The sequence below is a fragment of the Babylonia areolata genome, chromosome 16, assembly GCF_041734735.1.
Source record: "Babylonia areolata isolate BAREFJ2019XMU chromosome 16, ASM4173473v1, whole genome shotgun sequence".
NCBI lineage: Eukaryota > Metazoa > Mollusca > Gastropoda > Neogastropoda > Buccinidae > Babylonia > Babylonia areolata.
Window position 1 is genome coordinate 26,512,141 of NC_134891.1, and position 17,409 is coordinate 26,529,549.

Consider the following 17,409-nt stretch of genomic DNA (forward strand, 5'->3'; position numbering starts at 1 on the left):
TGCTGTGTATGTGAAAGGTTTGTATATGTCAGAAGTGCTGTGTGTGTTAAAGATATCTGTGTGTATTAAAAAATAAAAGGTGTTCTGTTAGTTAAGGCACTGTGTGTGTTACAGGTGCTGTGTGTGGTAAAGGCGCAGTGTGTGTTAAAAGTGCTGTGTGTGTTAAATTAGAAGGCACGTGTTTGTTAAAGGTATCAGTATCAGTAGCTCAAGGAGGCGTCGCTGCGTTAGGACAAATCCATATACACTACACCACATCTGCCAAGCAGATGCCTGACCAACAGCGTAACCCAACGCACTTAGTCAGGCATTGAGAAGAAAAAAAACAAGAAAAAAACGTAAAGGTACTGTGTGTGTTAAACTTAAAGGCGCTGTGTGTGTTGAATGTAAAGGCACTGCGTGTGTTAAAGGCACTGTGTGTGTTGCGTGTGTTAAAGGCACTGCGTGTGTTAAAGGTGTGTGTGTGTGTGTGTTAAAGGCTCTGTGTGTTACATAACGCTGTCTGTCAAAAGCACAGTGTGTGTTAAAGGCGGCAGTGTGTGTTGAAGGCGCTGTGTTACAGTGGAGCCTCTTTCAGGTTCATGATCTGCTGCGACAAGTGCGGGGAGTGGTTCCACGGCCAGTGTGTGGGCATCACCAAGCAGCAGGGCCAGCAGATGGAGGCGCAGAACAAGGAGTACCTATGTCCCACCTGCTCAGGTAAGGCTGTTAGGGACACCTGGCATCATTGTGAGACAGCAGGTGTCAGTGTGTGTGTGTCTGGTAGTTACTTAATTACAAGTACGTTACCTTGCCACATACATTGTAGCTATGTGTTGTTTGTCTTTTGCCCCCACTTTTTTTTTTTTTTTCCCCTGTGTGCCCCCCATGGGGACTTTTGGGAGTAAATCTTGACTTGTAGTTCTCACAAGGAGTACCTGTCCTATTCTGTTAAGTAAGTGTGTGTGTGTGTGTGTGTGTGTGTGTCACTGTGTGTGCGTGTGTGTCCCTGTGTAAGTTGTTATGTAAAGTACTGGTGTGAATCCCTGTGTAAGTTGATATATGTAAAGTGCTGGTGCAAATCCTTGTGTAAGTTGATATGTAAAGTACTGGTGTGAATCCCAGTGTAAGTTATGTAAAGTACTGCCTAGTTGGTGTGAATCCCTGTGTAAGCTGATATATGTAAAGTACTGGTGTGAATCCCTGTGTAAGTTGATATGTAAATTACTGCTGTGAATCCCTGTGTAGGTTGATGTATGTAAAGTACTGGTGTGGTCCTAGTGTAAGTTGATATATGTAAAGTACTGGTATGAATCCCTGTGTAAGTTGATATGTAAAGTACCAGTGTGAATCCCTATTAAAGTACATTAGTTGATAATACTTGTGTGAATTCCTGTGTAAGTTGATATATATATATATATATATATGTTAAGTACAGATGTGAGTCCCTGTGTAAGTTGATATATATATTTTCTATGTAAATTACTGGTATGAATCCCAGTGTAAGTTGATATATGTAAAGTACTGGTGTTGTAGGCATTCCACTGGCACAGAGCTTGAGTGTCAAACAGGAGTCTGACAAGGTTACCTCAACAACCCCAAGCGGCAAGGTGCGTATGTGATGTGTGTGTATGTGTTGATGTGTGTGTGTGTGTGTGTTCATATGTGTGTGTGCTTTGATGTGTGTTTGTGTGTGTGTGCTTTGATAATGTGTGTGTGGAGTGGGGTGAAGTGGGAGAGGTGTGTGAGTGGAGAGTGATGTTTTGCTTTTTGAAATGGTATTTTTTTTAGCCAGTTTGTATTGTAATATTTCTTCAAAATTGTTTCTGTGGAGGAAGGTTGCAGGATGGTTAAGATGCTTAGCTGCCAATACAGAGGGTCCCTGAGGGTGTGGGTTCAAATCCCGCTCTTGCCCTTTCTCCCCAAGTTTGACGGGAAAATCAAACTGAGAATCTAGTCTTTCGGATGAGACGATAAACCAAGGTCCCGTGTGCAACACACACTTGGCGCACTGAAAAAGAACCCATGGCAGTGAGAGAGTTGTCCTCAGGCAAAATCATGTAAAAAGAAATCCACTCTGATAGGTACACAAATAGGTTAGCGTGCACTCAAGGCCTGACAAGTGTGTTGGGTTATGCTGCTGTCAGGCATCTGCCTAGAAGATGTGGTGTTGCGTACGTGGATTTGTCTGAAGGCAGTGACACCTCCTTGAGAAACTGAATTTGAAACAGTTTCCGTGTCTTACTCATACCACCTGTATTGTTGAATACACAAAGAAAGCACTGTATAAAGCACATTCTTCTTCTTCTTTTTCTTCTTCTTGTAATCGTCATTATTGTTGTTGTCATTATTGTTGTTATTATAATCGTAATTAGTATTGTTATTGTTGTCGTTATTACTGTTATCATTATTGTTGTTATTGTCATTGTTAATATCCTGTGACACTGTTTTCAGCAGGACAGGAGAGGCAGCACAGAAGGGAGGAAGAAGAGCAGAAGCAGTGTGGATGAGCCAAAGGGACTGAAGAAGCCAGGGGTAGGGTGACTGTTTTGATTGTTGGGATAACTCTTGATGTTCTGTCCTCTTCCCCCCGCCCCCCCAGCCCCTCCCCTTTTTCCAGTCTGTCTGTGCCGGCTGCCAGTCATCATGTCTCTGTTTATTTTATGCACACACTCACATGCATATACACTGAGAGTGACAGACTTATCATAGTGATATATACACTTAGGGTCACACTCAGACTCACACAGGACAAATACACTCACTCACACACACACACAAACACGCACACACACATGCACACGCACACACGCTCAGGCACTCTCACACTCACAACACTCAGCACACACACACACACACACACACACACACACACACACACACACACACGTGCATGTGGTGACAAGGACGTAAGAAGACTGTAATTCATATATTTTTGCAGTATGCTTCTGCTGCAACATCAGTTTGAAATATGTCATCTGGTTGCCTTTGCTGCATAGTATTCATGTGATGTTGGTAATTTGGTCAGTGATTCTGTTCTTTTGTTTTCCTTATATTTGGTGTGTACCTGTCTGTTGTGTGTGTGGGGATGTGGGTGGCAACAGTCTGAGCATTTTTGCTTCCTTTGTTTTGAAACGGTTGTGCATTAATTTAGGTATAGTCTGTCATCTTTTTTTATTTTATATGCTATTTGGTCCTTCATTTTATATTTTATTTGGTCCTTCTTTTTTTTTTCATGAATACCACCATAAACATTTTCAGCTTTACGTGTGTGTGTGTGTGTGTGTGAAGTCTCACAACTTTCAACAAGAGTTGCACCATTTTTTAAATTGGCGATTTCAGAGTGGTAAGGACAAATGTAAGGCACAGCAGTGCATTGTGGGTGTTGTACCGTTTATTTTGATTGGTTTATTTCAGAGTGGTTAAAACCAGTGGAAGTCACAGCAGTGCATTGTGGGTGTTGCATTGTTTATTTTAATTGGTGATTTTCACTGTTTTATTTTGATTGGTGATTTCAGAGTGGAAAAGACAAATGGAAGTCACAGCGATGCGTTGTGGGTGTTGCACCGTTTTATTTTGATTGGTGATTTCAGAGTGGAAAAGACAAATGGAAGTCACAGCGATGCATTGTGGATGTTGCACTGTTTTATTTTGATTGGTGATTTCAGAATGGAAAAGACAAATGGAAGTCACAGCGATGCATTGTGGGTGTTGCACCATTTTATTTTGATTGGTGATTTCAGAATGGAAAAGACAAATGGAAGTCACAGCGATGCATTGTGGGTGTTGCACCATTTTATTTTGATTGGTGATTTCAGAATGGAAAAGACAAATGGAAGTCACAGCGATGCATTGTGGGTGTTGCACCATTTTATTTTGATTGGTGATTTCAGAATGGAAAAGACAAATGGAAGTCACAGCAATGCATTGTGGATGTTGCACCGTTTTATTTTGATTGGTGATTTCAGGGTGGAAAAGACAAATGGAAGTCACAGCAATGCATTGTGGATGTTGCACCGTTTTATTTTGATTGGTGATTTCAGAATGGAAAAGACAAATGGAAGTCACAGCGATGCATTGTGGGTGTTGCACCATTTTATTTTGATTGGTGATTTCAGAATGGAAAAGACAAATGGAAGTCACAGCGATGCATTGTGGGTGTTGCACTGTTTTATTTTGATTGGTGATTTCAGAATGGAAAAGACAAATGGAAGTCACAGCAATGCATTGTGGATGTTGCACCGTTTTATTTTGATTGGTGATTTCAGGGTGGAAAAGACAAATGGAAGTCACAGCGATGCATTGTGGGTGTTGTACCGTTTTATTTTGATTGGTGATTTCAGAGTGGAAAAGACAAATGGAAGTCACAGCGATGCATTGTGGGTGTTGTACCGTTTTATTTTGATTGGTGATTTCAGAGTGGAAAAGACAAATGGAAGTCACAGCGATGCATTGTGGGTGTTGTACCGTTTTATTTTGATTTGTGATTCCAGAGTGGAAAAGACAAATGGAAGTCACAGCGATGCATTGTGGGTGAGTGCAAACGTCCTGCACGACTAGGGTCCGTGTACTGCAGCAATGGATGCATCATCCATCACGCCCGCCTCTCCCTCCGCCAGATCCGCCTGGACAAGGAGAAGACAACTGGATACAAGGTGAGAGCACTCAGTGTCATGTACATTTTAACAGTCGTTTCGGATGAAACAATAAACTGAGGTTTGATAAAAGGTGAAAGCGCTCAACATTGTGTACATTTAAGCAGTCGTATTGATGAAACAATAAACTGAGGTTGGATAAAAGGTGAAAGCACTCAGCATCGTGTACATTTAAACAGTCGTATTGATGAAACAATAAACTGAGGTTGGATACAAGGTGAAAGCACTCAGTGTCATATACATTTAAGCAGTCGTATTGGATGAATACAAGATGAGAACACTCGTCATCATGTGCATTTCAACAGTCTTTGAATGAAACGATAAAGTTGAGGTTTCTTTGTGCAGCATGCATTTGCTACACATAAAAGAACCCATGGCAACAAAAGGGTTGCTCTGGCAGGATTCTGTAGAAAAAAATCCACTTCAATAGGAAAACAGCTACACTTGCAGGCAAGAGAAAAAAAATGTCACAGTGCTGCGCTCACTCTCTGGGGAGAGCAGCCCGAATTTCACACACACAAACCAGTACAATAAAAACAAACCAGTGCGGTACAACACAATATTTTACATGCCAGCATTGAATCTGTTGTTTGTGGCAGATATTCCTTGAACTTTGAATACATTCTTTTAAATCTTTCACCGCAAAAAAGCGACCTTTGTCGACTGGACAGTTCACCGCCAGAAGCGACAAGTCGACATTGAGGAGTCATGTTAAAAGTACCATTTTTGACTCACTTATGTAAACAAAGTGAGTCTATGTTTTAACCCGGTGTTCGGTTGTCTGTGTGTGTGTCCGTGTGTCTGTGGTAAACTTTAACATTGACATTTTCTCTGCAAATACTTTGTCAGTTGACACCAAATTTGGCATAAAAATAGGAAAAATTCAGTTCTTTCCAGTCATCTTGTTTAAAACAGTATTGCACCTCTGGGATGGGCACAAAAAAATGAAAAAAGAAGCCTAATTATATGCAAACTGCATTTACTGTTATATTTATATTTTTTGTATTCTCTAAACTTGGCACTTTGACCTCATATTCCGACACAACAACAAGAGGAGTCATTATTATCATTTTTGTTCAAACAGGAACTTCTTTTGGTAAGCATGGAATTTTTATTTATTTTGCAAACGTTTTGGTGCAGATAGTAAAGAAGGGAAATTACTCTGTAATTAATGCTAGGGGACTTAATTTATCACAAGTGAGTCTTGAAGGCCTTGCCTCTCTTGTCCACATTGTAACAAAGCTTGACAGCTGCAGCCAGTTTCCCGCCAGTATAACAATGACTAACTTTTGCCCCCTACCTAGCTTCAAGCGAACAAGTCCATCGTGTTGTTTTGACGTGAACCCAAGTCCGTGACTGAGAGCATCATATTGTAAACGCCTAGGGCTTATTTTCAAGATTAGGTGCAAATGCTCATAATAATAATAATAATAATATCTAAAATATTTGACACTGGGGAGTGTTTTTCACAGAGAAACTTGGTGTTGAAAGAATTTAAGGAATCAGTATGTATAGATTGTTGGTGTTTTGGGATGGCACTGAAGTTAGTCCCATTGCAGAACACAAGGAAAATAAAGTAGAACTAGGGGGAATTCGTTCTGGTCATTTATCCAAGTTGTCATTATGTTGGTTCAGGAAGTGTGCCAACAAACTCGGATTCCATTGTGTTGGGTTGTTGTTTTTATCTGTTCTTTTTTAAGTTTTGAAACCTGCATGGTCAGACAACATTTTGTGAATAATTTGCTTGAAAAACGAGTAGGAGGTGTTTAAGGTCACTGACTTGCGTCCATGGAAACATGTATTGTCAGTAAACACTTCATGAATATGGGATTGAAAAACCAGACTGTGTTTATGTATATGCGTGTGTGTATGTGTGTGTGTGTGAGGTGTGTGTGTGTGTTTGTGTGTCTGTGTGTGTGTGTGTGTGTGCATGTGTGTGTGTGTCTCTGTGTGTCAAGTCAGGTCAAGTCTGGATTTTATTTCATGATGGTAAATTGACTAAGCAACAGTTGCTTTTTTACATCAAGCCATCAATGAAAAAATATTTTTTTAATATAGGAAAAAGAGAGAGAGAGAGAGAAAAGAGATGAAAAGCAACAACAACAAAAATGCATATATATATATATATATACACAAGAGTAGTTGATAATGAAATACTCAGTTGCATTTCTATTTCACACACACACACACTCACACACATACACAAATGCTTGAACACAAATACACCATGCCCACCCCATCCGCACTGTGTGTATATTTGTGTATATGTGTGTGCGTGTGTGTGACGTTTCCAGGTGACTGACCTGGGCCCCAGTGAGAAGAACCACGTGATGGTGCGAGAGCGGCGCAGCGGCAAGGTGCTGAGCGGGGCCATGGCGCCCACAGAGGCCCAGCTGGAGCTGTGGCTGCAGACCCACCCCTCCTTCGAGGTGGTGCACGCCATCTCCAACCCCACCACCTTCTACGGCAGTGAGTCTACTCCCTCCCTCCCTCCTGCTCTGTCTCGTCTTTCTCTGACTGCTGCACGGTTCTGATGGGGCTTGTTTTTGGGAGGGGGTGGGGGGGGGTTAGTTTTGTTTTGCTTTGTTTGTCTTTCTAGTAAGAGTGTGGTTTTCGAAAGAGGAAAAGGCATTCCATCATAGTATTTTTGCTGATTGAACCTTTCGTTTTGATTGAGGTACACAACCTTCTTAAAAAAAATAAAAAAAAGAATTAGATTTAAATGAACTGTTAAGTATAGAATGGAGATATTGCTTTTAGAAATTTTCCAATTTTTTAAAAGAGTGGCTTTTTGGGGGCGGAGGGGATGTGGGGACAAATGAGGATGTTGTTTAAAGGGGGATGTAATAGCAGTATTCTAAAAGTTTGCAGTTTAATGCAGTGCTGTTGTTGAAAAGGGGATAACAAAAGGCTGTATTCCATAAGTCTCACAATTTATTCCAGCGTTTGAATCCTGAACTGGCACTCGAGGGATGCTGACAGACAACTCGGTGTCACCGTAGACATTCCCAGAGCCTGCCGCTCACTCTTCCTGTCTTTCAGTCATGGGTTGTTCCCTTCACTCCTGACTTGTGGTGCTTGTTGCAAATGAATAACTAACACTTTTGTGGGGTTTTTTTCGCTGTTAAACTATCCAGCCCGTTCAGCTTCTTCTTCTTCTTCTGCGTTCGTGGGCTTCAACTCCCACGTTCACTCGTATATACACGAGTGGGCTTTTTACGTGTATGACCGTTTTTACCCTGCCATGTAGGCAGCCATACTCTGCTTTCAGGGGTGTGCATGCTGGGTATGTTCTTGTTTCCATAACCCACCGAACGCTGACATGGATTACAGGATATTTAACGTGCGTATTTGATCTTACGCTTGCGTATACACACGAAGGGTGTTCAGGCACTGGCAGGTCTGCACATATGTTGACCTGGGAGATCGTAAAAATCTCCACCCTTTACCCACCAGGCACCGTCACCGTGATTCGAACCCGGGACCCTCAGATCGAAAGTCCAACGCTTTAACCATTCGGCTATGGCGCCCATCAGCCCATTCAGCAATGCAACATGATGAATGTTAACAAGCATAGCGTGATGACACTCACATGGAAACTGTTACAGTGTTGTTGTGTGTTGTTTTTTGCTGTTCCAGAAAAGAAAGATCGCCGAAGCAGCAGCCAGAGCTCTGGAAGGAAAGCGGAAGAGACGGCCACACCAGCGAAGAAGAGCGGAGGAGACAAGCCGGAAGCTGGCGGCAGCGCCAAGAAAGAGGAGAAGAAGGAGGAGGAGAATTCTGGGAGCAAGCCGAGCGGCTCCGAAGAGGGGCCGGATCAGGTTCGACTGAACGTGCGCAAGTCCCTCCGGGATGCCCTGGCTCACAGGTACTGGACAGGACATGGGGAGCGTTGAGCCGCCACCCTGCAGGGTTCAGACACAGAGTCAGGGAAAAGTGATTTGAGACTTGAAAAATGTCTTGAAAGCAGAAAAGAAAAAAAAAATCTGTTTCATCATGTTCACATTGTGCTTAACTCTAGCGTCACGGATATTTAGTGTGAGTGGTAGAAAGTTTGATTTTGCTTTTAGAGAGTTATGTATTGCTTTCAGGCTGATTTTGTTTTCTGAGTTAGGTATAGCTTTCACAGCGAGTTTGATTTAACTTTCAGAGTTTGATATTGTTATCAGAGAGAGTTTGATATTGCTTTCAGAGAGTTTGATATTGCTTTTAGAAAGGTGATTTTGCATTCAGCGAGTCAGATTTTGCTCTCAGGGAACGTGATTTTGCTTTTGGAGAGTATGCTTTTGCTTTCAGAGTGGATATTTCTGAGTGTGTGGATACTGGTTCAGAAAGTGTGATTTTACTACTTTTTTTTTTTTCTGATGCTGTAGGGCCAGGGAAGCGGACGACATTGTGATGTCCAGCAGTGAAATAAAACGCATCGCTCTTCGCATCGAGGAGGAGCTGTTCAAGGTGTACAACAGCACGGGGCACAAGTACCTGGCCAAGTTCAGGTCTCTGCTCTTCAACATCAAAGACCAGAAGAACAATGTGAGAGACCTTGTCACACATACGCTTTGCTTTGCATTGTCACCATTGTCCAAATGCTCCAGATAGGGTGGATCTGTGAAGTTGTTGTCTTGTCTCACGCTTGCTTGCCGTCATAAACTCATCCATTCAGGACCCGTAGATTTTTAGAGCTTGAATCTGATGAGCTACATAGAGATGCCACCGTGATTTCTAGCTGAAGTGGTGAGTCCGATATTGACGTAATTTTTCCTCTTTTTTTTTTCTTTTTTGTGGGTTGTAGCTGTCATGATCACTTTATCTTTGGGTGGGCTTCCAAACGTATGCCGGTTTTTATCCTGCTGTTTTTTTTGCAGCCATACTCTTTTTTCGGGAGTATGCATGCTGAGTATGTTGTTGTTTCGGATAACCCACTGAACACTGATATGGATGAGGGGATCTTGATAGTGCGGTTTTTTGTGTTTTTTTTCTGCCTGTGTACACACACGAAGGCAGATCAGGAACAAAAACAGGTCTCCTCGTCTGTTTACTTGGAGACTGTAAAATATCACCACCCTTAACCCACCAAAAGCCAGGGGAGACTGAAAAATACTCACCACCCTTAACCCACCAAGAGCCAGGATGGGGATTCAAACCTGGCACCCTCTGAAAGTCTTAACGCTCAAGCCACTGAACTGTAGCGCCTGTCTGACATCGTTTTGTGAGTCCTGTCATTGAGGAAGCATTACATTAGGAGTAGATATATGTTTTGAGCGGAAGGACCCACAGACTGTCTATTTTCAATGTAGATTGTGGTGAAATGTTGTCCTGACTACCTTGTATTTATAGTGTAGATTGTGGTGAAACGTTGTCCTGACTTCCTTGTATTTATAGTGTAGATTGTGGTGAAATGTTGTCCTGACTTCCTTGTATTTATAGTGTAGATTGTGGTGAAATGTTGTCCTGACTACCTTTATTTATAGTGTAGATTGTGGTGAAATATTGTCCTAACTACCTTGTATTTTTAGTGAAGATTGTGGTGAAATGTTGTCCTAACTACCTTGTATTTATAGTGCAGATTGTGGTGAAATGTTGTCCTGACTACCTGTATTTATAGTGTAGATTGTGGTGAAATGTTGTCCTGACTACCTTTATTTATAGTGTAGATTGTGGTGAAATGTTGTCCTGACTACCATGTATTTATAGTGTAGATTGTGGTAAAATGTTGTCCTAACTACCTTGTATTTATAGTGTAGATTGTGGTGAAATGTTGTCCTGACTTCCTTGTATTTATAGTGTAGATTGTGGTGAAATGTTGTCCTGACTACCTTTATTTATAGTGTAGATTGTGGTGAAATATTGTCCTAACTACCTTGTATTTATAGTGTAGATTGTGGTGAAATGTTGTCCTGACTACCTTTATTTATAGTGTAGATTGTGGTGAAATGTTGTCCTGACTACCCTGTATTTTCAGTGTAAATTGTGCTGTGCAGTGCTGTTTCATTAGTGTTTATTTTCTGTTGACATACTGCGACTGTTCTGAATGCAGGGTCTTTTCCGGAAGATTCTGTCTCGCAAGATCCGGTCGTCCCACCTGGTGAAGATGTCGACTGAGGAGCTGGCATCCAAAGAGCTGACCCAGTGGCGCAAGATGGAAAACAAACATGTGAGTAGGGGTTGTCAGACGGTGTCTTTATTCCCCACCCTTGTTGGATTTTGAGGCAAAATTTATGAGCAATCTGTGGCCTGGGTGGGAGGAGGGGGTGCGGGGGGATTCCTTCTTCTTTTTTTCCGTTTTGTTTTTTTTGTTTCAGTTTTCTTAGGTGAAATTTGTCATTCAAAGGTCCAGTAGCCTTTTACAGCTATCTGGGCAGTGAATTCATATCCACTGTGTCTATAAGGCTCTGCATGTGAAGGTGAGGACTAATCCTCTTCCACCGCTGTTGTGGTTTCCCCATCCAGCATCAGGTATCCATTCACATGAGGGTGTGTAAGCCCACGATTTCTCGCAATCCCACTTGGGGAGAAATCGTGGGATTGTGAGAAATCGTGGTCGTTCCCCTCCCACGTTTTCTCTCAGTTCTGAGAAATCGTGAAAGTGCCCCTTACTTTTATCAAAAATATCTCCTTTGTCATCGGAGTTGGTCTCTTGTCTTTTCCCAGTGCAAATCAAAGAGAAAAATGAGATAGATAAAACGAAAAGAGAACAAGCGAGTCAGAAAGGGGGGCGACGACAATGACGATCATGAAAACGACAGTGGCGTTAGCGAAGACATCAACGGTAATGACACTGAAACACAACTACTGACTGTATTTCATGCAGGATGGATCACTGCAATGCATCGACCTTCAATTCAACATCGGAATCAATAGCAAGCAACGAAATTCAGGCAATGTGGATAACTCAAACAGAAATATAATATAATCTAATATGATATAATATAACATAACATAACATAACATAACATAATATGATGTAACATAATACAACATAACACAACATGACTTGAACTGAATCTGTCCTGGATGTTGGGAATAAAATCAAAAGGATTCAACTTTATACATAAATGTGACATCAAAAAATTTGTTTAACTATGCTTTTCCTTCACATTGGGCGCATGAAAACTGGACCAAATTGTTTTGATCTTTGTTGTGATGCAACCTTTTCTGTCACCTTCATTTAGAATGTTCTTAATTTCATGCTTGCTCATTTGTTCTGATAGAACAGACGGAGACCATGTAAATGTGTGTGGTGTGTGCCTTTCAGACTCTGGTGATGATAGGACAGACGGAGAACCATGTAAATGTGTGTGGTGTGTGTGTCTTTCAGACTGACAGTGATAGAACAGACAGAGACCCATGTAAATGTTTGTGGTGTGTGTGTATCTTTCAGACTGGTGATGATAGAACAGACAGAGAACCATGTAAATGTGTGTGATGTGTGTGTGTCTTTCAGACTCTGGTGATGATAGAACAGACTGAGAACCATGTAAATGTGTGTGGTGTGTGTGTGTCTTTCAGACTCTGGCGATGATAGAACAGACGGAGACCATGTAAATGTGTGTGGTGTGTGTCTTTCAGACTGACAGTGATAGAACAGACAGAGAACCATGTAAATGTGTGATGTGTGTGTCTTTCAGACTCTGGCAATGATAGAACAGACGGAGAACCATGTAAATGTGTGTGGTGTGTGTGTCTTTCAGACTGGTGATGATAGAACAGACGGGGAACCATGTAAATGTGTGTGTGTCTTTCAGACTCTGGTGATGATAGAACGGACGGGGAACCATGTAAATGTGTGTGATGTGTGTGTGTCTTTCAGACTCTGGCGATGATAGAACAGACGGAGAACCATGTAAATGTGTGTGGTGTGTGTGTCTTTCAGACTCTGGCAATGATAGAACAGACGGGAGACCATGTAAATGTGATGTGTGTCTTTCAGACTCTGGCAATGATAGAACAGACGGGGAACCATGTAAATGTGTGTGATGTGTGTGTGTCTTTCAGACTGTGGCAATGATAGAACAGACGGAGAACCATGTAAATGTGTGATGTGTGTGTCTTTCAGACTCTGGCAATGATAGAACAGACGGAGACCATGTAAATGTGTGATGTGTGTGTCTTTCAGACTCTGGCAATGATAGAACAGATGGAGAACCATGTAAATGTGTGATGTGTGTGTCTTTCAGACTCTGGCAATGATAGAACAGACGGAGAAGGAGGCGCAGAAAGAGGGGCAGCAACACATCAGGAAAAAGACGCACAAGGGGGAGGTGGAGGTGGAGGAGGAGGACATGAGCACGCTAGTGGTGTGTACTCTGTGTGTGTGCTGTGTGAATGTGTTTGTGTGTGTGTGTGCGTATAGTCTGTGTGTGTGTCATATGCGTGCTTGTGTGTACATGTGTGTGTGTTTGTGTGTGGCACACGCTCCTCTAAAAGTAAAACATAAACAAATTTATGATTAAAGTACAGATACCTAAACTGTACAAAAAAATATTTAGAAAAATGTCTTGAACAGTAATCAAAAGAAGCACAAGTTACATATTATTGTGGGATTTTTTTTATACTGATAGCATAGTTGATACTGATTATGTATGTGTGTGGTGTGTTTGTGTGTGGGGGTGGGTGATGTGTGTGTGTGCGTGTCTGTGTGTGTGTTTACATGTGTGTGTGTATCTGTGTGTACGAGTGTGGGTGGTGTGTGTGTCTGTGTGTGTGTTTGCATGTGTGTGTGTGTGTATCTATATGTGTGTGTGTGTGGGGGGGTGGTGCGTGTCAACACGTTCATGCGCGCGTGTGCATGTGTGTGTTGGTGACAGACCCGAGTAGAGGAGCCCAAGAGCATAGTGGAGACCAAGACAGAGGAGGAGGTGGCGGAGGTGGTGGCAGACACCACGGACCAGCATCGTGCCCACCTGTTTGACCTCAACTGTAAGATCTGCACAGGAAAGGTCCTGCCCCCTGCCACTGAGGAACAACCCCTGCCCAAGAAACTGAAGGTGGGTGACGGTGGACAGTTTGTGTGTGTGTGAGTGAGTGAGAGAGAGTGTGTGTCAAACTTGGGAGAAAGAGCGAGAGCGGGATTCGAACCCAGGCCCTCACATGTGGACAGAGCAAGGCATGGATTAACTGGTGTTACTTGTGCTGTTTTAATGGACCTTTTTAGCGTTTTGTTTTTTGATTTCTACCACTGGTTTTAAGAACTGGCGGGTGTTCAGCACTGAAATGGTCCCTCACGGGCAGCATGGTTATTTGCAGCATGATTACCTATGATGTGAGGACGTAACCAGTAAAGTAAGATACATCTGGAATGTGTGGAGCAGACACCTACTGCCTGCTGTGGTGATCTTTCCACTCTTCTATGACAGCACAATTTTCTTCTTCTCTCTCTCCCTCTGTCCTCCTCACCCCTGCTGAATAGCTCCATCCACCCCCTTCCTCCTTCACCAGTTCTCTCTCTCTCTCTCACTTCCCTTAATTTTTAACCTTGGCCTGCCACGTACTGTGCTCATTCAGGGACTGTTGAACACTCACAGAGGTTTCTTTGGTACCTTAACACTTGGGAGAAACGCAGAAACCAGAAGAAAGTGGCAACAGAATGTTGACATTTTTGCCCAGATACATGTGACAGGTCTGGATGGTGGGGTCATGGCACGGTGGTCATGTACCCAAACAGAGGAAGCAAGTGTCCCTGGGTTCAAGCCCTAGACACAGACCAGGATTTTCACTCCCCCCCCCCCCCCCCCCCCCCCCCCCATCAGACCTTGAGTGGTGGTCTGGGCGCTAGTCTGTAGGATGAGATGATAAACTGAGGTCCTGTGAGCAGCATGCACTTAGCGTTCATAAAAGAAACCATGGCAGCAAAAGGGATGTCTTTGGAGAAAAAAACTTTGATAGTAAAACAAACACATGTGCTGGAAGAAATAAGAAAAAAAGAAATATGGGTGGCTCTGCTCTGTTGTGACAAAATTAGAAAACAATACAATGCAAAACAACATAGTGCAGTACAATGCAATATGGTGCAATGCACACAATGCAGTACAATATGATACAAAAACATGACACAACACCACACACCATACAACACCACCACTACACCACACAACACACCACACACCACACCACAACAACACAACACAACACCACACCACACACACCACACCACTCACAAGACCACAACAACACCAGGTGACAGCCAGTGTGACTGTGTGCAGGTGTCGCACCAGGTGGTGTCAGACTCCAAGTTGAAGCACCGATCCAAGGAGGGCCGCAGCCACAAGAAGGAGGTGAAGATCACGGACACCAAGGAGGTCAAGATCGTGGAGCGGAGGAAGGCAGAAGCTGAGGACGACGTGGCGGAAGAGGCCACGCACAGCGACACCACGCCCCAGACCACCACCACCTCGGTCAGCCCCGAAGAGACGGTCTCCACACCCGGCTCCTCATCAGCCACCTCCCCTGGACCGTCCCTGGCCTCGCAGAGCCCCGCCTCCACCTCCCAGGGTCACACCCTCCCTGCCACAGGCCCCGCCCTCACCTCCAAGGTCACCGTCAGGTAAGGAAGGAGTTGTTTCCAGAATGTTTGGGTTCAAACATTTTGTTCTGTAGTACGGCCGTCGTCAAGGGTGAATGTTGAGGGGTTGGAGGCAAGTCTGTTGGCATGCCATGGGATGTGCGTCCCCTTGTTGCTTAATGGTGGTTCCATCCTCGGGATTGGTCCCTCCAAGACAGTGTGTGATTTGACGGGTAAAGGGATAGACAGGGGCAGTTCAAGCACTGACAAGTGGCAGGCTTGAGTAACGGGGAAGAGTTCAGACGCAATGGCGCTGATATTGGTCAACGAAAATGTGAGTTATCATGTTGGCCAAACTTTGTGGCAAGTATAACGTTCAAGGCAGTGTCAGGCAGTGTTGAGGCATCAGAAATGTGCAGACCAACCTATGTGGCGAGATGGTAGAGCCGAAGCTGTGGTGTCGGCAGTACCCAGAGTGTGGATCACATGTGCACCGATCAGTTAAGTTTGATCTGGGCTTAGTTTCTGCCCAATCATGCAAACAGTCGAGATGACATTTTGTTCTTTTCGAAAACGTGGAAATTGAGAAAACAGGGAGTCTTCGAAAGGACAGAACAAGAGAAAATGCAGCCGCAAATGCAGGGCAGGTCAGGAAACCAAGATGGCTGCTGGACAAAAAGATGCTGCTTCAGTAAACACAAAAGGGTTAACATGACAATGGAGGTCACAAGCTGCAGTTGTTCTCAATTTCTCCACATAGGCAGACTAGTGGTTTGGACAGGACAGGAATCTAAGCATTCTCACAAGGAAACTACCAAAAGCTATATGTAGCCTGTACTTCTCTGAAAGGAGAGTGAACACATTATAAAGTTTTGACAGTTTCACATAGATTTAATGATTTTGCAACAAGAAAATTCTTACAGTGAGGTGGATGAAAACTTCTGTCCTGGGGCACTCAAGGGGTGAAGAGAAATGAAAAGCAAAAATCCATATCTTCAAGTTAACATTAGCAATTTATTGTTTTTATATGTGTACATATTAGACAGCCGATTCTCATGCGCTGTTGATGTGTTTTAAGCCACAAATAAGTATCCTTTATTGGAGATAATAATGTATTGTGATGAGGAAAGGTTTTGTGTTCGATCCTCAGGTCCCCAGACTCGGCACCGCAGTCGGCACAAGTGATATATAAAGTAATCATGATGATAATAATGGACACTTATATAGCACGTTTCTCCAGAAATACTGCTCAAAGTGCTTTACATTTTGTTCCCCACTCTCCGCCTCCCCATGAGTACTCCTGTTCACCCACGCCCCCTCTCTCCCCCACTCACACACGGAAGCACTTGCCAGAAAACACTCATGCAAGTGAATGTTGGAAATCACCAACCCACCCATGAAGCCCTCCAGAAGACGCATCCCTGCAACACGCACTCAGGCACGCACACACACACGAACACATGGACACTCCTCATCACCCGCCACACACACACACACACGGCAAACGGCCTCTCTGCAACAGACGGGCGCAATAGCCGAGTGGTTAAAGCGTTGGACTGTCAATCTGAGTGTCCCGGGTTCGAATCACGGTGGCGGCACCTGGTGGGTAAAGGGTGGAGATTTTTCCGATCTCCCAGGTCAACATATGTGCAGACCTGCTAGTGCCTGAACCCCCTTCGTGTGTATATGCAAGCAGAAGATCAGATACGCACGTTAAAGATCCTGTAATCCATGTCAGCGTTTGGTGGGTTATGGAAACAAGAACATACCCAGCATGCACATCCCCGAAAACGGAGTATGGCTGCCTACATGGCGGGGTAAAAACGGTCATACACGTAAAGGCCCACTAGTGTGTGCATACGAGTGAACGTGGGAGTTGCAGCCCACGAACGCAGAAGAAGAAGAAGAAGAAGAAGGCCTCTCCGCAACAAAACACGGACCAAAAACCAAATTGCACCAATACCAGGACAAAAAAACAAAAACAAAAAAAAAGTATTGTGTACTGTGATGGTGAAGAGGTTTGTGTTTGATCCTCAGGTCCCCAGACTCAGCGCTGCAGTCTGGCCTGGACCCCAAGCACAAGTACACGCCTTCAGGGCCCATGGTGTGGAAAGGGTTCATCTCCATGCAGGACTTTGCCAAGTTCTTCACCTCAGCCTACAGGGTGTCCGGCCCCGCTGACAAGCTGGTCAGTTGGTGTGGGCTGCTATAGTTTCTGTTTCAGTTTCAGTTTCTCAAGGAGGTGTCACTGTGTGTGGACAGATCCATATAGGC

The 17,409-nt window shown here is 43.6% G+C and overlaps 1 protein-coding gene across 3 annotated transcripts in view; it reads left to right on the plus strand.

The window, feature by feature from the left end:
• Positions 1–17,409, plus strand: part of LOC143291265 (uncharacterized) — a 48,008-nt gene that overhangs the window by 18,388 nt on the left and 12,211 nt on the right. For 2 of the 3 annotated variants that reach the window (XM_076601091.1, XM_076601093.1), the window contains exons 9-20: positions 578–699; positions 1,516–1,589; positions 2,434–2,514; positions 4,473–4,634; positions 6,929–7,103; positions 8,274–8,502; positions 9,008–9,167; positions 10,672–10,788; positions 12,812–12,931; positions 13,442–13,621; positions 14,837–15,177; positions 17,173–17,323. In XM_076601091.1, coding sequence (XP_076457206.1) covers positions 578–699; positions 1,516–1,589; positions 2,434–2,514; positions 4,473–4,634; positions 6,929–7,103; positions 8,274–8,502; positions 9,008–9,167; positions 10,672–10,788; positions 12,812–12,931; positions 13,442–13,621; positions 14,837–15,177; positions 17,173–17,323 — 1,912 coding nt within the window. The remainder of the gene's footprint in view (positions 1–577; positions 700–1,515; positions 1,590–2,433; positions 2,515–4,472; positions 4,635–6,928; positions 7,104–8,273; positions 8,503–9,007; positions 9,168–10,671; positions 10,789–12,811; positions 12,932–13,441; positions 13,622–14,836; positions 15,178–17,172; positions 17,324–17,409) is intronic. The other variant, XM_076601092.1, reaches the window with a different exon arrangement.